This window comes from Solanum lycopersicum, chromosome 3 (genome assembly GCF_036512215.1).
Source record: "Solanum lycopersicum chromosome 3, SLM_r2.1".
NCBI classification, from domain to species: domain Eukaryota; kingdom Viridiplantae; phylum Streptophyta; class Magnoliopsida; order Solanales; family Solanaceae; genus Solanum; species Solanum lycopersicum.
Window position 1 is genome coordinate 56,541,276 of NC_090802.1, and position 25,338 is coordinate 56,566,613.

At 29.3% G+C, this 25,338-nt stretch overlaps 3 protein-coding genes across 3 annotated transcripts; all 3 read left to right on the plus strand.

The window, feature by feature from the left end:
• Positions 1–1,630: 1,630 nt before the first annotated feature.
• Positions 1,631–2,974, plus strand: LOC101245235 (HVA22-like protein e). Its single transcript, XM_004235310.5, has 5 exons — positions 1,631–1,752; positions 1,833–1,859; positions 1,946–2,068; positions 2,282–2,483; positions 2,647–2,974. The coding sequence occupies exons 1-5, from the start codon at positions 1,706–1,708 to the stop codon at positions 2,656–2,658; spliced, it is 411 nt and encodes a 136-aa protein (XP_004235358.1). The 5' UTR covers positions 1,631–1,705; the 3' UTR covers positions 2,659–2,974.
• Positions 2,975–8,093: 5,119 nt separating this feature from the next.
• LOC104646508 (uncharacterized) lies at positions 8,094–8,989 on the plus strand. Its single transcript, XM_069295176.1, has 2 exons — positions 8,094–8,327; positions 8,403–8,989. The coding sequence occupies exons 1-2, from the start codon at positions 8,200–8,202 to the stop codon at positions 8,845–8,847; spliced, it is 573 nt and encodes a 190-aa protein (XP_069151277.1). The 5' UTR covers positions 8,094–8,199; the 3' UTR covers positions 8,848–8,989.
• An 8,344-nt stretch (positions 8,990–17,333) lies between these two features.
• Positions 17,334–20,400, plus strand: LOC101262295 (11-beta-hydroxysteroid dehydrogenase A). Its single transcript, XM_004235282.5, has 6 exons — positions 17,334–17,644; positions 18,587–18,779; positions 18,868–18,953; positions 19,252–19,383; positions 19,477–19,641; positions 19,846–20,400. The coding sequence occupies exons 1-6, from the start codon at positions 17,453–17,455 to the stop codon at positions 20,134–20,136; spliced, it is 1,059 nt and encodes a 352-aa protein (XP_004235330.1). The 5' UTR covers positions 17,334–17,452; the 3' UTR covers positions 20,137–20,400.
• The last annotated feature ends 4,938 nt before the right edge of the window (positions 20,401–25,338 follow it).

Consider the following 25,338-nt stretch of genomic DNA (forward strand, 5'->3'; position numbering starts at 1 on the left):
ATTTTTTGGGGAAGGGGTTGGGGTTTGGGGGGGGGGGAGGGGGTCAGTGGTGGGTGAAAAAATAAAATTTTGAAATTGAAAATATTTTTTTAAAATTGATGTTTTCAAAGAAAAATAATAATAATGTAATTTAAAAGTGGAAGAGAGTTTTGGAAAATGTTTTCCTTAATTATTGAAGAGAAGTATTTTCCCTAATTTTGAGGAAAATAAATTGATTTGAAAAATATTTTTCAAAACTTTTATCCCAACCAAACATAAAAAAATTAAAAAATATTTTTCAAAATTTTTTTTTGCTTCGTACCAAACACACTCATATTCAAATTATTTGTCATTGATTATTTTTTTAATCGATTAAGTCAAACTACAATTGTTTTGATGTCACAAATTTTGAGAATCTTTAAAACTATGTTTTAAATGAAAGCATCTTGAATGGTATATAAGTGACTCACATAACATGATATAATTAATGTAAAGAAAGCAATGCATTGTATATATGGAATGGAACCTCTCACCGACCAAAACATGATCACGTGACTTCTCTTCTTGGGAAATGTCATCATCATATTATTCATATAAATAATTAATTAAAAACCAGCATTTTGTTTAAATTTTTGTTTAAACTGCGCGTTAAAACAAACTCAGATCATCGCTAAATTAAAATGGAATGACTATATATTTTTAATGACACATCTCATTAATAAGTATTTCTTTAATAAATCTCATAAATACGTTTAAGGAACTTTTACCTAATCTGAATTGATTATCATTAACAATCTATTTTTAATTATAATTATGTTTGTCTCTCTCTCTTTTCTTTCTTTTTTTAATCTTGCCTTGCTCCATTCTTATACACATACAATACAAATTATCATATATACATACAATTGTATGACTTATATAAAATTCATCTCTTTCAACTCTTCGCTGTCTATCACTTGCCTCTCTTCATCGCTCAATCTCACTCGTCAGATATACTAATACATATGTTTATCATTTACATATATACAATTATATATATCCAATTCGATATATATAAATATAATTTACCTTTCTCCGCTTTTGTTCGCCTCTCTCCTTTCTGTAACATATAACTATGAATCATAATCAATAAACTATAACTATGAAGCCTAAATACATTATTTTTAGTGGCTATTACTAAATGAATAATGCTAAATGAACAAAAGATTTGTCGAGATTTAAAAAGTTTATAATATTTTTTATTTTAAAATAAATTGATATTACTTCACTAAATATATCAAATAAATTATGAATAAAACCAAACTGAAAAATTACTTTTTTTTAAGGAAGACGAAAAGTGTATCAATATTACAAATATGATCGAATATTAATGCTTCACGTGAAAATTTAAGAATGACTTTCAGTCTTAACCTAAAGACGAGGACTATTTCAAAGTCTTTTTGACCAAAAGACAATGTACTTACAAAATTTACCTTTTTCATTCCTAGCTAAGCTAAATATAAATTACTTACTGGACTAGTAGTATGATGAGTGTGAGTTTGTTTTGTTAGATTTTGTTTAAAGTAAAGTTAGATCGTGTCGGTACGTAAAGTTGAAAATGGAGTTGGTCGGTGGAAAACCTAGAACGTCACGTCAAAGAGCAGAATCAAATATTGACACTATAAATAGGTTGTCTCCATCAATAATTGAAATCCAAATTACAATTAGCTAAAGATTAAATAAAATCATGAGCAAATTGTGGGCTTTGCTTACTCATCTACATGCTCTAGCCGGGTGGGTACTAATTAACTTCTTATCATTTCTTAATTAGTGTTATTAGTTTCTGATTTTCTTTTTTTTTAATAAATATGCAGGCCAGTGGTGATGTTACTCTATCCTTTGTAAGTAATTCATCTCTTTATATAAAAATATTTGTTTTTTTTAATATATAATCCAGTGTGAAAAGTTCAATATTTTTTTTTTGTAGATATGCATCAGTAATAGCAATAGAGAGCACATCAAAGTTGGATGATGAACAATGGCTTGCTTATTGGATTCTATACTCTTTTCTTACTCTTATGGAGATGCTTCTTCAACCTATTCTACAATGGTATTTTCACTAATTCATCCTCCTACAATTAGAAGAGTAAAAAATTGATTATAATTAATTCAACTTTTATATGTAGCAATCAATGGAGGCTAGCTTGTAGTAGGCTGTCTACGTACATTCATTATTAATATATTACTGCATTGAAAATTTTGGATGTTTTGTGTACGAGACTGTCGAATGTTGAATAATTTTGGGTGCATATATATTGATTAGGATACCAATTTGGTATGAGGTGAAACTGGGAATGGTGGCATGGTTGGTTCTGCCCCAATTCAGAGGAGCTGCTTTTATCTATAACAAATTTGTTAGGGAAAAACTCATCAAGAAATATGGATCTTCATATATCCAACACAAATCTCAATCTCCAGATGGAAAAACAAAAAACAAAATTGTGGATTTCATCACCCTCAAGAAGGTGAAACTCTACTTTTTCATCTTTTATTTTCTTGTTTCTTTTTCAAGATTAACATTTATGAGCAAAAGAAAAAGTAAAGGGAGGAAAATAGAAGGAATTATTACTAGCTTGTTAACTTTAGTTAAAGTGCATGATTAATCATTTTTTTTTTTTTTTTGGACAGGGAGATCATTAATTCAAAGTCACTGAGGATATGCATGCAGCATCAAATTAGGTTATGAATGGTCTTAATTATATGGAGTTATTGTAGATCAAATTAAAGAGACATTGCTGCTAATATATGAATGTTATGTATCAATTAGTATCTAACACGAGTTTTGATATGTGTTTACACTCTTCACAAATCAAAAAACTAATCTTAAGGTTTCTCTAATGTGTATGGTTTGGTTATTTTCATTGTAATTTTGAAATTTAAATGCTTCATGCTTAAAGGAGAATGAGGTAAAAATATGATATTTGAGATTAATTTAACCTCAAAAGTTAATTTGTGAGGGAGATTGTTCAAATCTGTATAAGCAAATCATCCGTTCATTTTTCAATTAATGTGAGATTGTATCCCATTTTAAGTGGACTAGGATATCAAACAGAGAATAATCTGATTCTAATATCATATAAAATCTCACGCTAAAATTCCATCACAAAAGCTGAATTGTTAGAATCTATATAAACACAACATCCATTCATTCACCATGTGAAACTATATACTTCCAACAATATTTTTCACAATCAGTGAAGAATAGTATTTTTCACAATCAGTGAGTAATATTATGCAAGTCATGCTTATTAAATTTTCAATTACTAAGTAATGTTTATAAAAATAAAAATAATTTATGTATAATTACGTAACTAGTGATGTCATTGTATAATTATAGAATATTGTTTGCCTTAACTTGACCTCTTTTTTTTTTCTGTGTTATTTTCTTTTTTGTGTTCTTGGATTCTGTTTTTATTTGGTAAAAATCTGTCGGTTTGACGAGACAAATCTTACTGAAGCGGAAAACAATTATTGTCTTTCAGCCCAAAGAGAAAATCACTATAAGACACTATTTAAATCCGAGTTGTAAATAAATTTGTTTGAATTAAATTTAAATAGGTTAAAATAAATCAAAATTTTTCTGTACGAAAATAAATTAGATCAAAAGTAGACTAAACAATGCGTTATAGTCTAATTTGTGCAACTTAATCCAACTTTTATTAAAGCATTAACGGGTCACTTTGGGCTAAATATGTGGGTTGATATGTGTTTGTACTCTTCACAAATTAAAAAAAAAAACTAATTAAGATTAGCTTTTCGGTTTCTCTAATGTGTATGATGGTTGGTTATTTTCATAGTAATTTTGAAATTTGAATGCTTCATTACATGGTTAAAGAATTGCTCAAATTTATATAAGCAAGTCATCGGTAAAAGTAAAATTATGATATTTAAGCTTGATTTATGTTCAAAAATTAATTGAGTATTGCTTAAATTTATATAAACAAATTATCAATTCATTCCTCAATTAATATTAAGATTGTAAACCCATTTTAAAGTGGACTGAAATATCAAACGGAGAATAATATGACTCTAATAGTATATAAAAATATGACACTAGGATATAGTTCAATAACAAAAGTTGGCTCAAATCTATATAGACACATTGTCCGTTCATTCACCAACTAATGCGAAACTATAACCTATTCTAACAATAAACCAAGAATAGTATTTTTCACAATCAGTGAGTAATATTATATAAGAGCAAATCAATTATCACGTTTATTAAATTTTCAATTAATAAGTAATGTTTATATAAATAATTTAATCTATAAATATGTAATTAGTGTTGTGATTGTATAATTATAGAATATTGTTTGCATTAACTTGACCTCTTTTTTTTTTGTGTTATTTTCTTTTCTTTGTGTTCTTGGATTCTGTTTTTTTTTTTTGTTTAAAAAATGTCGGTTTGACTAGACGAATCATAGTGAAGCAGAAAGCAATTAATTATTGTATTTCAGCCCAAAGAGAAAATCACTATAAAACACTATTTAGATAGGGATCGTAAATAAATTGTCTGAATTAAATTTAAACAGATTAAGATAAATTAAAAAATTTATCTACGTGAAGATAAATTAGATCAAAATAGACTAAACAATGGGTTATAGTCTAATTCGTGCAACTAAATCCAACTTTTATTAAAGCTTTAACAGGTCACTTTGGGCTAAATATGTGGGTTGATTTGAGCTACTAGAAATAAATGGATTAAGTTGGGTTATGCCCAAATTATACAAGTTGGGTCACTTGCCTAACTATACAAGTGATAAAAATAAATTAGCAATTAGGTCATCATTACTAACATAATTAATTAAAATGATAAATAATTTAAAATATCATTTAAAATGACAAAATGACAATATTTTTATAAAATAATATGTATTTTAATTTTAGTATATTTTAGTATTTTAAATTAATTTTATTTATGGAAAGAGTTATTTATTGGATCAAAATGCACACTAATAACCGTTTTAAACTAAAAAAATAGACTAATACAATTTACTTTTATCATTACCTCTGACCTTTCTTTCCCACATTTCACTTTTCTTCACCATATCTCATCTTTCAAGTTTAGATTCCTTCAATGTGCTAAATTATTGCTCACCAAGAAACTCTTTATGTTAAACTAAAACTATTTAGTAATTCAAGCAGATTTCTCGATCGGCAAGGTAATTTTCATCATCCGAAATTATTTTTTTTATTTGATGTTTAAAGCACTGATTATACACATTACAGATCTCCAGTCGTATTTTCCAAAATTTTCATATGATTTTGTTTAAATATTCATCATATATTTATAATTTTCAATTTTTTTGTGATTCTCTTTTATTTTTCAAATTTTGTAGATTCTCGAAATTCATTTATATGTTTATTTTGTTAGATGTTCAATACATTTTAATATTTGAATACATTTTTTTTAATATGATGTTGAATACATTTATATCATTATACAAAATATAATATAAAAACTAGATTGAATACAAATAATATATCTATTAGATGAATACAACTTAGGAAAGAAAACATAATTTTGAAGAGAAAAATAAAATACACAATAAAAAAATAAAATGAATACAAATGTATTGTTAAATAACTACAGATTCATTTGACATACCTATTGGAATGAATACGAACTAATAAAGAAATACAAATTTAATTATACAAAATACAACATGAAAACTAGGATGAATACAAAAACAAATGACAGATATATTGGGATGAGTACAATTTAAGAAAGGATACAATATTCTGGTAAATAAAATAAATACATTATGAGAAAAGTATATCAAATAACATATAAAAATACAATATGAAAAGTATCCATGTTCAAATTTGTAAATTTTAAAAAATTAATTTTTTCAATCGATAAAACTCTAAGGTATTATCATAAAGTTTCATAACAATAACTAGTATTGAAAGATAAAAACAAATAATGATCTTTAGGAAGAAGTAAGAGTCGAAGAGACCACGTATTTAGGTATCATAATATTTACAATTTTGTAAAGAAAGTAATAAAGATTTTCACAACTTAATTTAATTTGAAATATCTAGCTTGTTATTTCTTAAATTAAATAAAGGAAAAAATTACATAAATCAACTAAAATATTATCATTTTTAATAAATATTGAAAATATTGCTAAGAGATACTATTAGAAGTCACGATATTGTTGTTTTGAAAAATTTCCCTAAAAAAAATCAATTAAATAGTCGAATTTATATATAATCTATCGAAATTTATATAATAATGCATAACTATGTATATACATGATATATAGTTGTGTATTAGAAATGTATACACATTTATATTCACCATTTATACGAAATTTATATATAATATTATTTCGTCTTTCTGAATGAATTAAGCTTACAAATAAACGAACCATTATCCCGCCCAAATTCAAACAGATTAACAGAGTGAGTTTGATTTGGGGGGGGGGGGGGGGGGTTGATAAGACCCATTTGATTATTGGAAGGGCTATCAACTCAATATCATTTATCAATACTTAAACTAGAAGTCAGCTTCCCTTTTAAGTTCTAACAGCCACGTTCCTCCATATTTTAAAATGAAAAGTAATGAGAAGAAGAAACTTTATTATATCTCACTTAAAACTTATTTACTTCTTTTTTCGTTTTAATTTATGTGAATTGCTTGATCGGACATAAGAAAAGACTTCGTTATAACGTGTGTGCGCTTATTAAAGTTATTTCAATACTTATTTTTAGTTTACTTTTCTTCACAATAAAGTATTAACTCAGACTCAATAAGAGTGAAAAATGAGGATTGTATCATTAAATATGGGATATATAACGGACTAAGAAAGTATATCGCATGAATTAATATATAAAAAAAATGTATTAATTTTCTATCTTAATATTAAAGAATGCTACTTATATAATCCTATATGTGATTTGAGTAGGTACCTACATGGTTATATGCTTTGCACGGCCACTTAATTAGTATATCATAATTTAAACTTATTTTAGTGAGTATGAAACATCTATCTACCTTCCTCTAATCTTATTAATAAGTATTTTTTTCTCTCTTTACTCCATTTTTGATTAGTTTCTCTACCTTTTTCTCACATGTTATGACTAATGAGTGACTAATCCACACTACGTATTTATAAGTAACACTACTTCTTAGATAGGTAATAGGCACCTTTCGAGCAGGATATATATATATATATATATATATATATATATATATATATATATTTATTTATTTTTTTGATCGTGTAAGTGCCTACTTGACCTTATTAATTAAATGAATTAATGATAATCAGATCAACAAATATATTCTCCTTTGTATAAATGCTCACTAGTTTACAGGAGTTTACTAGTTTCGAGAACAATATCTTGCAAGAATGTAAGATAAAATTGTGTATAACATATATATGTAATTTAGTTAAAGTTTTTTTCTCCCACGTAACATAAGCTTAGTGTATCAAATGATTATTTTTAAAAGGAAATTTAATTTAAAATCTTTTGAGATGTATCTCGTCTTTGTCAACATTTTCCCATAATTCAACCAATTCAAGCCTAATTCATTTTAAGAGAATTCTCAATTAAGCCCAATTCAATCTCCAATTTAAATCCGTTTTAAAACTCTTACCATTTTTAGGATTTATTTATCAATTTGTTACTAAGGTCTTGAGCGGAAATTCGAATTGTAATTATAAAAAAGTTAAATATCACTACGTTAAAGTTATTGAGATTAATCAGATCAAATTGGGCGGATTAAGACCCAACTCATTTTTTAGTCTATTTGAACCCAACTCATTTATACCCAAAATAAACTTGGGCGGGTATGACCCAACCTCATTTCTATTTAGAGCACATTTTAATATTTTTAATTTCAATCCAATCCGTCCATTTGACATAGCTCGAACCAAATAACATATAGGTGTAGTATAATGTTTCTTTCTCTAACTCTTCCTTGAACTAAGCATTTGACATTTACAGTTATCCTCCGAAATCATAAAAGCAAAAGGGTGAAACACAAAAGCAGCTCAAAAGCATAGGCAAGAAGATAAGTAAAAGATACAACTTTTCTTTCTCCATTAACTTTAAATAAAGTTAACTGTCTCCTTTCACTATCTTTAATAGTATAACAATGCCCACTCTCATTTTTCCAAAGCCTCTCTCTGTTTTCTGCAACTTTGCTCTGTTTTTTTTTTTGGAACAATAATGGATTCACTTCAAATGAAGAAGATTCAATCCATCAACAAGTACAGGAAACAGAGGCTTCTCAACAAGGTCATGCTCTACTCTTTCACTTCCATGACTTGCATTTTGATTCTCTCAAGTCCTATTTGGTATCCCCTTCTTCGCTCTTTCGTAAAATCCCTTCTCTTCGACTCTGTTCCTAAACTGGGTGCTCTGTGTTTCAGTTCTAAGTGCATTTTCTTAGTTGGAAACATTATAGTCATCGTTCTTGTTGGAGAGTCCAAGATTTTCAAATCAAGTTCTAATGTACTGAAACAGAGCTATGCAGCAGAGCAAGAAGATGAGGATAAGAACTTCATCTTTGTTACAGGAGAGTGTACGATTTCAACATCAAAATATTCTTCTTCTTTACCTGTTAGTGTAAATTTTAAATTTGGGGTAGAGCAAGAAGAGGAATTTTATTCAAAACAAGAAGAAGAGGAAAAGGGAAGTGTTAATCTTGAAAATGTGATGGATGGGATCAAGGGAAACTACTGTACAAGTAATTACAGAGAGAATGAAGAATTAGAGAAATTTGAAACAGAGCATAATGAATTGAGCAAGAGAGCTGATGATTTCATTGCAAGAGTCAATAATCAAATTAGACTTGAAGCTGTATCAATGATTTAGGCTGATCATACATTTTCCCAATTGTAAAACAAACTGCAACTTGCATAATTTGTTCCCAACTAATGATGTGAAGTTGTTTATACTGTCACTTAAATTACTCTATTATGATATTATAAACAAAGTTGACACTTGAATGTGTTAAGGTAGTGTGGAAAACATTTTTAATTTTTTTTTTATATATGATTTGTTAAAATTTTAATTTTCATATGTTGAGTTGATCGAAAGTTTTAAGTTTTTATCCATGAGAAAAATGACTTTTCTTACTAGTAAGTGCAGGAAAAACAAATACGATCATCCATAAAATTGTTATAAAATAAACAAATTACTCGTTCGATTTTCATCCTTCTCCGACATAATTAAGAGAGCTTAATGTTCAAACCTAAGAACTTCATGACAAGGGAGTTATTCGTCCTAGTGTTTTTCCATGGGGTGCTTCAGTTTTGTTTGTTAAGAAGAAAGAATAGTAGCACGAGAATATGTATAGATTATCGACAATGGAATAGAGTCTCTATTCGAAACAAGAATCTTTTGCCTCAAATAGATGATCTTTTTGACAAATTGCAAGGGACAACAGTTTCCTCTAAAATTGATCTAAGATCTTGTTACAATCAATTGAAAATTAGGCATGAGGATGTGCCTAAGACAACGTTTAGAACTCATTATGGGCACTATGAATTTTTGCTTATGTCTTTTGGTTTGACTCATGAAAGCTGATTTATGCGCATGCAACTTTTATGAGTTTAATGAATGGGGTGTTCAAACTATTTTTTGATTCATTTGTGATAGTATTTATTGATGATATTTTGGTCTATCAAAAAGCGAAACAGAGCATACCGACCATCTCCGTATTGTTCTGGGTGTTCTTGGGAGACAAAAATTGTACGCTAAATTTTTTACGTGTAAATTTTGGTTAATATCAATTGCGTTTTTGGGTCATGTAGTTTCAAAAGAAGGTATAACGGTAGATCCTCAAAATATTAAGGCGGTTAAGAATTTGGATTCGGCCTAACTCTATGACAAAAGTTAGGAGTTTCGCGGACTCGCTAGCTATTATCGTCAGTTTGTTTAGAATTTTTCTTTCATTGCTACTCACTTGACCAATTTGATAAAAAAATGAGATAATATTTGAATGGACAGAAAAATGTGAGGAGAGATTTCAAAAGCACAAGACTCTCTTGACCACCCCACCTATTTTAGCTCTACCGATTGAAGATAAAGACTTTACTGTTTGTTGTTATGCTTCACATTCTGGTTTGGATAATGTGTTGATGCATGATAAGAATGATATAACATATGCCTCGCGTCAAATGAAGGTGCATGAGAGGAATAACCCACAACATAATTTGAAGATGGCAGCGATAGTGTTCACTCTTAAGATTTGGCGATATTACCTCTATGACGTTAAGTGTGAACTGTTTACCGATCATCGTAGTTTGCAACATGTGTTCACTCAAAAGGATCTGAATTTGGGACAACACAAGTGGATGGAGCTACTTAAATATAATAATGTGATCATCCAATACCATTTGGGCAAGACCAATGTAGTGACATATGCTTTGAGTCAAAAAAACGGCGAGTATTGATAGTTTAGCTTGCTTGAGTGTATCCAAGCGACCTCTGGCTAAAGAAATTCATACCTTGGAGTCTAAATTCATGCAATTGGACATCTGATACGCTCAAACTTACTTCTCAAATAAGAAGTAAAGCGGTCGCGTCAAGTAAATAACCCAACTAGTGAGGTTGGGATCGTTCCCACGAGGAAAATAGTCTAGACTTAACTCCAACTTGTTATTACTATTGTTCGGTTGATGAATTTCTTAAAAAGTAAAAGCATAAAAGGGGGGTTTTGTACTTCCTAATAAAATAAAAATAACTAACGAACTTGACAGAGACACTTAACAGCTTTTAATGTTGAGTTTTAATCAAGTAATCAAAGTAACTAGGGTTTACGTGTTCCCCACAGGTTCATAACTTGACAATTCTAGCTATATCAATTCTTTCCTAGTATCTTGCATGCAAAGTGATAAGCTATGTATTTCTAAATCCTTGGTCCGGCATCTAGAAAATCTCACTCCGCACCTTGGTCCGGCTACGTGTGTTGCTTTCCTAACCCTTATCCTTACCTCATATTAAGCATCATATTCGATATTTGACTCAGTTATTACCTCGTACCAATCAATACTAGCCTATTAGATAGTATACACTAAATCTATGTTAATAATTCTTTTCCTATTATCTACCTCCTTGGTCCGGCAAGTAGCATTAAGGCGAGTTCTAACGTTGATCATCCGTTAAAAAGACTTCTAAGCGAAAGAATTATTAATACATGCAAGACACTATTCTAGAATTGTTATTTTAGCTAGGGTTTATCTCATTATTTGCCTATGGTTCCCACAACCCTAGTTATAGAGTTTAGTTCCTCATAGCCATAAACACAATATTCAAATATATTAAACAAGAATTCATGTACTTACTTTAATGAGAAAGAATAAAGTCTGAAAATTTGCTTGATTAATCAACAAGAGTTACTTGTAAGAATCTCCAACAACCAAACACTCCGAAAAACAAAGTCTAATAATATGATGTTTAATCTCCCAGAGTCTAACCTCAAAAACGAGGTTTTTCGAACTATTTATAGAAAAATAAAAACCTAATTAAACAAGGATTCTAATTACTGGAAATCTGTCAAAACGCGGCTGGGTCGACGGACCACGCGACGGAACGTCGTGGTCATGACGGACCGTCGTGGGCTCCGTCACCCCATACTTGGTGCAATTCTTCTGCTGCTTTCTTCATTCCCCTCGACGGCAAGTGTGACGGACCATCACAGGCACGACGGTCCGTCGAGGGTCTTCGTTACAAAATACTTCAACTCTTGGAATTTGGGTACTGGGATCACTTCTCTGATCTTCGCGACGAACCTGCAGGACGGACCGTCATATCCATGACGGACCGTCACAAGCTACGTAATCCCACACTTGGTCAGACTTCCCCATCTTCGTTCAACAGCTTCTCTACGCTGCCACCTACAGACCGTCACAAGCACGACGGACCGTCATAAGCTTCGTAGGTGGTCTCTTCTGCATTTTTCGCTCAAAATCTCCGCATTCAGCTTTAGACAGATTTCCTGCAAAACAAAGAAAAACTTATATCAAAATTAGCACAAAAAAGGCTTTCGGAACTAAACTTAAGGAAAAAGTATTAATTATACCGTGAAACCACGGTATATCAACATCTGAGAAAGAGGTGGGGATATTAGCTAGTATTGAAGTGAAGGCCACATTCATTGATGAGATCAAGGCCAAACAATTTGAAGATAAAAATTTGGAGCAGCTTATAATGAAGATGGCGATGGGTAAGTGTAATACTCTGAGGGGTCGTTTGGTACAAAAATGAATAATGTAGGGATTAGTAATGCAGGGATTAGTAATGCAGGGATTAGCAATGCAGGGATTAGTAATGGAGGGATTATTTTTATCAAGTGTTTGGTTCATTTTTTTGTGTGTGGTTTAAATGTTCTTTTTAAAAAAACTTTCCAATTATACCCTAGAGTTATTATGAGATATTTCGTGTAATTGAGTCAAAGTAGATAATTAGCGGAGAATATTATTTTTTTATAACATTTTTAACTAGTTAGGAGAATAAAATTTTTATTGTCATGCTCACTATTTTCTCACTTAAATTATTTGAGAGTAAATAATTGTCATCTTAATAAATTAGAGTTAATAACTCAAAAGGTCACACAACTATAATGATTATAGAGAAAATTTATTGAACTTTGTTTTGTATCAATGAATTTTAAAAAACTCTTTATCATAAAATAAAATAAATATAGAAAATAAATATAGAAAAATAAATTAAACTATTTTTATACTCGAGATGTGTGTGTATATATATGTATACACACTCTTGTTTTAGACTACTTGTGTAATGTTTAATGAACTTTCATTAAGAGACAATATTTTACTTACGAATTGTTCTTAAATTCATACATCAACATTAGCATATTAGTCGGATTATAATATTTTATATTAATAATAAATAGATTACGTAATTCATATTTTAGAAACAAAAAATTATATCTAAATAATAAAAGTTGTAAGCTAATTTATTTAAATAACTTTATTAGTATAAATATAAAATATAAAATATAAAATCAAAAAAATAAATTAAATGTTAAAAGGATTTGAGGGGTATTTTTGTCTTTACCTAGAATAGTCCATGGTATTAGAGCTAATACCTCCAAATGGAAGGTATTAGCAATACACCACATAATACCATGTGGGATGTATTAACTAATCCATGGATTAGTTATACATAGGCTCACTTTCCTACCAAACAAAGTATTAAATTATACCACATCTAATACATGGATTATTATTTTTAATACATCCTACCAAACACCCCCTGAAAGTCTAAGACGTGTTCTAGAGCCTAATATAGGTGTCAAAAGGTTTAGACACTATTTTAAGGTCAATTTTAATATATATAAGTCATTTAATGTCCATGAGGTTCGGGGACTAGTTCAATGAGGTGCTAGCGTGTCTTAGCCTATTTGACTAAGTAACAATTTTATTTTAAATATCTATTTTATCCTTTATGAAATGATTTATAGCCGCACAAGTTTGTATCATTCAGTTTGGGAAAAATCTTTTGGCCAGAAAATTTAGAATTTGGCCAGAATGAGATTTATTCTATGTAATTTTGCTTTTTAAAAATATTTTCTCTTTTAGCTTTAATAACTTTTAATAAAAAATGGGAAAAAGCTCAATTTATTCTAAAACAAAAAAAAATAGTTTTTAAAAATTTTTGGCCGAATTCTAGCGAAATATCATTTCTCTTCATTTTGAACCACAAGTTTTTAAAAGTCTTCCTTTGTTTCTTAAATTTCATACCGAGTCAAACTAAATCATATAAAATGAGATGAAGGGAATAGAATCTATAAAGTTTATTACATCATGTATTACAACATAAGTCAAGTAGGACCATCTCGAGTCGTTAATTAACCCCTAAACGACCTTATTACGCATTTCTTGACTTTTTGAGCTAAGTAACGAACCCAGACGACTCCTACATTCACCATTCTTGAGGCTAAAGGTAAACTTTTTACTCCCTGAATTCATTTATAGATAAGTTTTTCACTCCCCGAGTTCATTTATTGATTTATAGAACGTAATAGAATGGGTTAATAATAATGAGGAATGGTTTTGATATAGATTCTATGGTGGAAACAAGCATAAATTGGATGATTGAGATTATGGGTTTGATATAGGGTCCATAGAATTGTTATAGTTTTGCGTGATTAGCGATTGTTTGTTGATTATTGTGTTTTTATGATTATTATTTGTAGACCAAGACCAAGATCAAGCAGAAAAGGAATAATCAAGTTTCTTAAGGTTTCAAGCTTGTTTCGAGGTATGTGATGATTGTGATTCTATGATTGTGTGATGTATTCTTGTTATTGCTTCATTATGATGCATGTATGTATGCGAATGTTGCATTGTTGATTCAGACTTGTTGTAAATGAGAAAGATGAATAATTATATACCATGAATCACTTGAATGTATGACTTGGAAGTATACTTGTGTTTTTTATTGTGGTATGATGGATCAATTTGTCATGTTCTGACATATCACACTTGGATCGAATTGTCACGTTCCGACATAAATGGGATCGGGTTGTCGCGTTTCGACATAACTATAGAATCGGGTGCCACATTTTGGTGCACTAACAGTTTAAGTTTGGGTTTCATTAGAGTACCAACTACTTGTGATAAATGTGAAATTATTGAAGCATGTGTTATTCAAAATTGTATATGTTCGATGTATTGCATGATTATATTGTTACGTTGTAATTAACTTGTTTATGTTGCACTTAGTGGGATAACCACGTGATCTTACCAGTACACAGAGGTTGTGTGTGAATATTGCACTTGCCCTTAATTTTGTTGAGTACATGACACTTCCGGCGGCTATTGACAGACCTCGCTCAGAAGATCTGTGATCATTGCTTCTGAATCCACGGGTGAGTTAGCATCTTCTGAGTTGCCATCAAATTCTCTTTATTCTATGTCCACTATTTTCGGACTTATACATTTTCTTTAGTTAGTTGTTTAGTTCATTAAATTGGGCTTGCATCTCTACTTGTTTTAGACTTGGTTATCGCTTAGTAGTTTTGATACATTGACTTTCAGGTTCTAAATTGTTTACTTTTGCATTTGTGTAGTTAGTTCTTTAAAATCCTTGTTGAAGTTTATGAAAAATAATTACTTAGTATATTTAACTTTCTTTCGTAACTTAAATGCCTTAGTTCTTACTTTAGTTGCTTGAATTTTAATTGTAGTATTATTTTTCCCACCAAAGAATTAAAGTGTGGGTACTAATCACGACGGTCTGGATCGTAACAGATTAAAACAACAATAATTCCATTGTTGGCATGTGTCAAATGACAGTAGCAAATCATATAACATTTTATGTATTATCCAAATTATAGTAAAATAAATTGAAATGTATCTCTTTTTCAGTTCATTAAATAATATAATTACTTCAAACTTCATATCAAAACATCAAGCCTCAAGTAGTAAGAATTTCATAGATCTAGAAAACAAAAGGAATTTCAAGTAGTTTTGATTTTCTTCTATTGACAAACTATTATTTTAAAGTGATAAACAATCTATCAATATATACTTGCAAACATATTAGGTACCTTCAATTTTCTCAAAAACAAAAATAAGACTCCATTTATCCAAAAGACATGGTACCTTCAAGTTTGTGCATCTACTTTGTTAGAAACTTATTTGTTGATTTAGTGCAAATTATCTTTTATAAAATTATATGTTTAGATCAATTTGCTTAAGCATATTTCTTAACAGAAAGAATAATCGTGATGATAACATCTTATAAAATAAGGACAAAATACTAAAAACCAAATAGAAAAACAAAGAAAGGAGAAAAAAGAGTAGTAACAATTTTGATACGTCTCCATTAACCATTTGTAGTGTGTATTTTAGACACAAAATGGTAATGCATTACTTGAAAAAGGAAACTTTCTACAGTAATTTTTGTTTTGCCAACAAAAATGACATTTCATATAAAATTTTATTTATATCTTTTCAGCTATTCTTCAACATATTCATCTTCACCGTACCACATAGCCTCTATTGCCATCATCACCATATCACCTTTTAAAATATTATTCTAAATTATATAATAATAATTTTTACTTACATATTTAATATAAAAAAATAATATATACATTTATTTATAATTGATTTTTACATACTCTAGTGTCTAAGAACAACATAGCTTGGACTAGCTACCAAACACTCCATAAGTAAGTGCTTTCCTTATTGAGGAATTATTAAATAGTCATTGACTTTTCTTTTATGATCAGTCCATAAAAGAATGATATATTTATATTATTTTAATAATTTTATTTTAAAAATATCTATTTTATTCTTTGTAAAATGATTTATAGCCGCACAAGTTTCTATTATTCAGTTTGAAAAAAAATTGTTTGGCCAGAAAATTTAAAATTTGGCTAGAATGAGATTTTTTCTATGTAATTTTGCTTTGTAAAATATTTTTACTCTTTTAGCTTTAATAAATTTTACTAAAAAATGAAAAAAAGTTCAGTTTATTCTAAAATAAAAAAAATATAATAATTTTTTAAATTTTCTGGCCGAATTCTGGCCAAATATCACTTCTCTTAATTTTGAATCACAAATTTTGAAAGTCTTTCTTTGTTTCTTAAATTTCGTATCGAGTCAAACTAAATCATATAAAATGAGATGAAGGGAATATAATTATAAAGTTTATTACATCATGTATTACAACATAAGTCAAGTAGGACCATCTCAACAAGTTTGGCGGCCTAAAGCCATACATTATAAAGAGACCTTATTTTTTTAGTTGATAAACATAAATTGAATAACTATAATATAGTAGTGTAATTCTACAAATGAGGTCTCGAGAGACACGATGTATGTAGACATGATGAAGCAAGAATGCAAATAATGTAAATTTTCAATGAAAATTATATAATATAAAGTTGGAATGATAAAAGATGACTTTAAAATTTTAAAAATATTATTATATTAAAATAATATAGCGATGAATATGATAAGTTAAATAAATAATATTAAAATAATATTAATTAATTTTAGTGCTTGAAATTTAAATAACCAAAAATAAATTTAACCTTTTTATAAATACACAACAATAAATATCATAGAATAGAATATAGAATGCTTGAATATTTGAGAGATTTAAATATATTCAATAATGAAAAATAAATAACACAATATTATTGGTTCATGATAATCGTCAAAATATAAGATCCCGCGCTATTACTTTACTGACATTATTACTAAGGTTGACGCAACTAAATTTATTGATATCCTACAAAAACAAAAATATATTATTAATAAAAAAAGAAGGATACGTGTCGAATTAATATTTCAACAAATAGCCAAATACTACACTCACTTCCCACGTTTCCATCTTTTTCTTTTTCCCTTCCATTGTTCTTTATATTATAACACTTTATAAACGGTCCATTGCACAATTTTTATGTTATGAGCAAACAATAACAATACTAATAGCCATGGTGTTATTAGACTTAATTCACAAATTTCTCAACTTAGTAGCTCCTCCATTTACCTTATTTACTTTGTTGATTTTCTTGCCACCTTATCAATTTATCAAGTACTTCCTTTCAATATTGGGCAAATTTTTCAGCGAGAATGTAGCTGGTAAAGTTATTGTCATAACCGGCGCTTCTTCGGGTATCGGCGAGGTTATATATTTACTTTACTTATTTTCTTCGTTTAATTAAGCATTTCAAATTTATTGTTTGTATATGAAATTTTATATTTTATATATGTTTAATGTTAATACCTTTTTTTCGTGTGTTTACTTCTTCATTTTAAATTCTTTATTAAAAATTTTAGCTCCGAAGACTTCATTAGTACTTTTAAAATTTATGTTTATTTGTGTAGGATGTAGGGTTGTTTGATTTGGTATTGTTTCTAGTGAATGTTCGGTTTGTGTATTAAAAATAATATAGATGATATAATTTTTAGGAATAAAATTGTTTGTTGAAAAGTAAGGGTAAGATGTACGAGAGTGATACACAAAAATAGTATGAGGGGTATTTTTGTCATTTTAATTGTTTAATTCCTATAAAAATTATCTCGAGATTATATTTTGTTTCGGGTTATCTCATTACTAATTATTAATTCAAAAGACTCGTTACTTTTTTTACAACAAAAACAATTTTTAGCGGCATTTAATATTGACATAAATAAAAAGTACTAAAACCTTTACCGGTATTAGTTAAGTGTCATTAGAATTGTTAAAGAATGATAAAAGTCCCACATCAGTGGTTAATGAGTTGGTAGACTCCTTATAAGGCAGACAATCCTCTCCTTTGAGCTAGTTTTTGGGTGCGAGTTAGGCTAAGACCTACCTCCTCACCTAACGTTGGGCCTCCAAAATCAAATTGCCCACACACCAGATGCTAAGCACTGAGCGTAAAGTGGGGCGTTAAAGAATGAAAAGTGTCACATCGGTGGTTAATGAGATGGGTGGACTCCTTATAAGGCTTGGGCAATCCTCTTTTTTTGTCGCTAAAAATATATGTTTAGCGGCAATTAAGAAATAATTGTCGCTAATGATTATTTTTGTTGTAGTTGTAGTGAGACATTGTTTGATAGTTATAAAAATGTTGATTTCACAGTATTTGGCCTATGAATATGCAAGAAGAGGTGCATGCTTAACTATTGCAGCGCGAAGGGAGAAGAGTCTACGTGAAGTAGCCGAACGAGCACTTGATCTCGGCGCCCTGGATGTGCTAGTTGTCCCGGCTGATGTTTCAAAAGTTGAAGATTGTAGAAGGGTTGTTGATAAAACCATGAGTCACTACGGACGACGTGAGATTCGATTTGATTCTCCTACTTATTAACTTGCTTATGAAATTGTTAATTTTAAAGAATTTTTCGTTCAACGTGTGCATTGCAGTTGATCATCTGGTTAATAATGCTGGAGTGACATCAGTTTCTCTGTTTGAAGAAATAGAAGACATCACTAACATGAGATCCATCATGGTAATAGCTAGTAATCCCTCTATCTTAGATTACTTGTCAAACATAAATTTTGATCAACGTTTTAAAATATATTTTTCAAAACCACATTGATATGGGAAAGAAATTGTATCTTAATAGTACTTTTGCATAGTTTTTGAATATCGAAATTAAATTAATTTAGTTTTGAAGATTAGTCAAAATGACCCTCGAGAAGCAGAACATGACTAGTATTAATCTATAAGGCAGTACTCTTGAAATTTCATATGATACCCGATTATTTACGTTACCTCACAAGTATTAAAATTTTTGGAATCTGCAGGACATCAACTTCTGGGGTTCAGTTTACATGACTAGGTTTGCGATTCCCTACCTGAGATATAGCGAAGGTAGAATCGTTGTGCTTTCTTCTGCCGCATCTTGGATGCCTGCTCCAAGAATGAGCCTTTATGCTGTAGGTCTACCAACTTTGCCGTTTCCTAAAAGTTGCATCGTTTTCGTTTTGATACGTCCATATACTTGATTAATTTTATATTATGCATGGTAGGCAAGCAAAGCAGCGATGGTACTGTTTTTTGAGGCGTTGAGGATTGAATTTGGACGGGATATCAAAATAACATTGGTCACACCTGGCTTTGTTGAATCAGAAATAACGCAAGGGAAATTCATAGACAAGACCGGCAAAGTAGATGTTAATCCTCAAATGAGAGATGTAAGTTTCACTTTTCTCCCTCTCTTTAAACGTTATTTATTGATGTCTCTGGTCAAAATGATTTGTTTCTATGGGATAGTCGATCTCAAAAATGTGATATGAATCATAATGTCACAAGTTTGAATTAAGTGATAAGAGTCTTCCACAAATTACCAAGAAAATGCGATATAAGTATCTAATTTGGGGGTTTAATGAATAAACCAGGTTGAAGTGGGCTTAACCCCAGTGATGAAAGTAGAAGACTGTGCCGAGGCCATTGTGAATGGCGCTTGTCGCGGGGAGAGATACATTACTGTGCCATCTTGGTTCCGAGTCACCTACTTGTGGAAGGTTTTCTGTCCAGATGTTGTTGAGTGGTTTTTGAGGTTGTCCTACTTTTCCGGTTGGGGAGCTTCACCGGAAGATGCTCCGAGCAAGAAAATATTGGATTACACTGGTGTTCGTAAAGTCTTGTACCCTGAAAATATACGAGAGCTCGGACCTAAGACTGAGTGATGTTTGCCCTGGCTGGTTAATGTTAAGACCCGAGGCTGTTCGATCAAGTAAAGGAAACTGAATGGAATTTATAACTGTCTAGCTATATGTACATATAATAAGTTGGTTGTTTCTTTGTATCGAATAATCTGACAAACATAAGTAATTAAGTTGGTTGTTTCTTTGTATTTATATTAAGAATTTTATAAATTATTTGATTGTGAACTTAGTTATTGTTTCATATTATCTTGAAATTGTGTAGGAATGTATCATATACTTCTAAAATCTAGATTCGCCGCTCGAACTCATTTATTATTGTTCATATTATGTTGAAATTGTGAGGAATGCGCCATATACTTCTAAAATCTAGATTCGCTTCTCGTCTCTTACTCGGTCCGTTGCATACCTGTCTGCTGTCCTGTTGCTTCTGTAAAATTATAGTACACTGTGGTGACCATAGTCGTTCATTTTGGCAAAAGAGACGAGAGATCACAATGTTTTGTTTACTTGTTCTCGGAAAATATTATTATTTATATATGATTCAAATTATTTTTTATTGTATATACAGTAAATATTAAATTTGATCGTATGAATTAGTTTATGTGTTTAGTTCTTTGGATTTTGAACCTCTTACTGAAAATTTCAGTAAATGATTGAAGAGTGGTAAAACTGATAAACAATATTTCAGTCTTTACGAAACAAACCTTGGATTAGATTAATTTTTGATAGTAACATAAAAGTGGTGAGAGGTGATAAGACAGAATATATCAGTTATTTTGTTTGATTATGATTTGATCCATTATTTAAATATGTAGGATTTAAAATCCAATAACTTGTAGAAAAAAAAAAGAGTATCAAATGCAGTAGAAGAAAAGGACAAAGAAAGATCGAAATTGGGAAAAATAAATAAATGATAGTAACACATAATAGTTTATGTAATTTTCTTCCACTTTATAGAAAAAAATAAAGATAAAAATTCAAAAAAAAATCAAGAAAAAAATAAATAGAAGTATTGATCTATATGAGATATATCAAAATCAGCTTCCTCATTCTTAGAATTAGTTTAGAATAAAAACAATATAAATATAATATATAAATAATAAGTTAAAAGCTAAAACTCATAAAAGAAAGGACAAGGTGGTTTTACTTATATCCTCAATTAATTATTGATAAACTCACTATTGAATATTTTTTTGCCTAAACATATGGTCTTTAAAAGTTCAAAGCAGTTTTTTCTTATTCCAACAAAAAAACGTATGAAAGTCAAAAATCATTAAAAATAAGTTAATTCAAACAGTCAACTTTGGTTAAATAATGTAATGATTTCTTAATGGGAATTAGCCATTCTGAGACTACAACATTTTATATTTTGCTATAAATAGACATGAAAAATCATCTATTATGCATCACTTCATTATAAGATTGAAAAAAAAAACTAGTTCACTAGTAATTAACAAAATGGAAGGTAAGGGATTAAGGAAGCAAAGTGGAATTATGTTAATGATGGTGATTATGGCCTTAATTATTTGTGATCCAATTAATGTGGTGGAGAGTGCAGTTGGAATTGATATACATCCATGTACACTGCCTGCATGTATAGCAGCATGTAAAGAACTGTTGAAGGACAAATATAAAAGTGCTACATGTGCAACAGGGCCTAAAGGAAAATATTGTATATGTTTGGGATAATGAACTATAGATTATAATTATAATTATATATAAGTACTTTATTATAAAATTCAGTTCAATGAAGTAATGTTGTTCGTAATTCATGGAGTAATACATTAATTAGATAATTCAAATATTTATTGTTTGAATTTGACAACAAGTCTAGTATTATAAATATATTTCTGGGTGATAATCAAATTTAATACTCATATGGCTATTTTAATAGATGAAATATTATATTTGTCTTTGTTCGAAATGTTAGTAAGAATTGGTGTTTTAAAACATTGAAACTATGCTTAGTTTTTATCTCATAAAATTTCTCCTTTGGTTCAAAATTAAACCAGAAAGAAACATTAATTATTTATTTCCATTCAATTACTTATCATTTAAGGAAGACTGTAGTTTAGTCAAATAAATTTCTTATAATTATTGTTATTAAATAACTGATTTTTTAATGGGTACCTGCATTTTTTGAAAACTCTACTTTTTTTTTGCTTTTATGGTGACTCGAACCCATTCTTATACTTTTGTAAATCCGAAAGATAATTTTTTCTTTTGAGCTAGTCGTATCTATTGTGGCCATAATCAAGAAACTAATCACCTAAATCTTAGATTAGGAACACTTAATCTAATATTCCTTTTCCAAATTTGCAAAAGAGGGAGAAATAAAAATAGAAATTGCCATTTATTAACTAGTTGTATATATGGGGGTCTTAGATGGGCAGTTGGATTGAAAGTGAAAATATTAGAAATGGGTTAAAATAGAAATCGGATTGGGTCTTAATCTGTCCAAGTTTACTTTTGGCTCAAATGAGCTAAAAAACAGGTTGGGTCTTGACTCGCTCAATTTGATCTGACTAATCTTAATAAACTAACATATTATTATTTAACTTTTATCATTATAATTTGAATTCCCGCTCAAGAATTTTTGTTTAAAATAGTAAAAAATGGATATATAAATCCTAAAAGATGTTAAATAGATAATAATTCATACCTTCAGTATAGGAACATATCTTGATTAAAAAGTTTTAAAATTGGTTGAAATTAGAGATTGAATCGCACTCAATTGAGAATTTTTTTCAAATAGGTTGAGATTGAACTCAATCCAGATTATCTTGAGCCGAACACTTAAAATTCTGAACGAATTAAGCGGATTACTATGTTTGGGTTCATTTTTGACACCTTATGTGTATGTATACGATTGGAAGTTCACTAAACCTAATTAACAAATTTAAACACAATTTTGATGTTGTCCAAAGTTCACTTTATCTCCAATTAGCTACCCTACCCAAAAATACAAATCTAATAGGACTACATAGGAATCGTCAAAACGTTGATTCCTTATTGGACCCAAATTATATTAACATTATAAATGTTACATGCCTAGTGGCTAGTGGAATGTGATACTTCATATCTCTAATTCATTATTGTTTAATTCTAAGATTCGAACACAATATTATGGGCTGCATTTAAATATTGATGGGAAATCATGGGACTACAAAACTTTACTATAAATACACGTGAAAATTCATTCATATGTAGAACTTATAAGGGAATTTTCTAAAATTAATTAATGGAAGTTAAGCTACTGATGGTGAGTATGGTGTAAATTATTTGTGATCAATTAAAGTATTTATATAAATCTTTGCATTTCCTGCCACGGTGATAACTCAGGTAGAAAAAAAGAAATAAATTGATAATTAAAATATGAAATTTGTGAAATAATGACGATTTAGATGTGTATGTTTAGCAATAATTCTATAGTTAACAATGACATTTAGAAGCGCTTGAGTTTAACTGAACAGTAAAATCATGTAAAATATGAACGAGCCACATAATTGACAATCATCATCAGGAAAATATCAAAAGAAACAAACTAAAATGGCGAGTTTTATCTAATTAAGAAAAGAATCGAAACATCATTTTATAAACCACCTAAAATTAAATAAGGTCAATCTGTACAAAAAGTTTGATATTTCACTTTGGACTAAGCATGTATGATTTTCTCCAAAAAATCTCAAAACCTTAAGAATTTTGATCAACATTTAAATAACATTTTTATATTTTTGTAACTATCAATATGAAACTTTATTCACACGCCTGATACGTATCTGTATCTTTTTTTATGTACCCCTCATACTACCCCACTTCAAACTAACTTTTTAAATGAAACACAATTTCATTTGTTTGTATGTGGGCAAAATGAACAAACTACAAAATAACACCTGCATCCAACCATACTTTTTCTTACTTAAATTTCTCAAAGATACGTTTTTTCCTTTAAAGAATTTCCATATCTCTTGTTGTTCCTCCAAACATAAAAAAAAAAAAAAAAAAAAGAGTGGTGCTCCATTTCATTTCCAAATATAAAAAACGAGGAGATATTTAAATAATGATTCTTTTTGTCCTTTTTAATCACTTTGATATGATTAGATTAGAGTGCTAATTAGGCACAAGGAATAATCGCCCAAATGTTTGTTCCTTATTGGGCATAGCTAATAATAACATACGATAGAAATAAGGCTAGTGCGATGCACACTTCATAAATTTTTTGCGATTTTGATTTTTTTTTTTCTTCTAAGTGATTAGTTCTTAATGGTTTGAGATTGTTTTAGCATTAACCCCAAAGTAAATTAAATAATTATATGTATATGTATCGTTTTGTATATAAAGATCTTGAGTCAGATTAATTTTCTACTTGGCTATCTCAAACTGTTGGTTATTCTATAATGTAAAAGTGTTTGTCTTTGAGCGAGAAGCAATTTGTGGACTCATGTGCATACTTCATTTAGTTTGTCACCTCGTTTCTAAGTAGTTTTCCATGTTTTTAGGTCAAATTTTAACAGTTAAACTGATAATCGAACCGGTAATGAATTAATAGCCAATAAGTCAAATGGTTCTATAAGGATTTAACATGTCTACAAACCGATAATCAATTAGTCAAATCAATAAATTTTAAAATCAAACCAAACCAACCGATACATAATTGAGGAAGAAAAACCTCATTCATGTGAAATTTAAAGAAAAGGATTAGTTTTAAATCAATAAAATATAGTACATATGATACTAGATTACATTATAATGGGTTGGATTTGGTTAAACAGTATGATATGTTAATAAGGAATATATATCATTGGACCACTACATCTTTTTTTTTTCTTTCTATAAATAGAGATGAAAACTCACGTATTATGCAACAATTCATAAAAAAACATTAGTAAGAAATGGAGGGTAAGGCATTAAAGAAGAGAAATGGAGTTATGCTAATGATGATGGTTATGGTGTTAATTAGTTGTGATGATTCAATTAAGGTCGAGTGTGCTTTTGGAATTGACATAAATCCATGTACACTTCCTACATGTATAGCAGCATGCCAGAATATATTGAAGGAGAAATATCAAAGTGCCACATGTGCAACGGGGCCTAACGAAAAATACTGTATATGTTTGGGATGATGCTACCATATATATAATTATTAATTAACTACTACTTTATTGTAATAAAATTAATAAGTGAAAGAGGGCATGTAATGTTGAGTTTCTCTACTTGTATTAG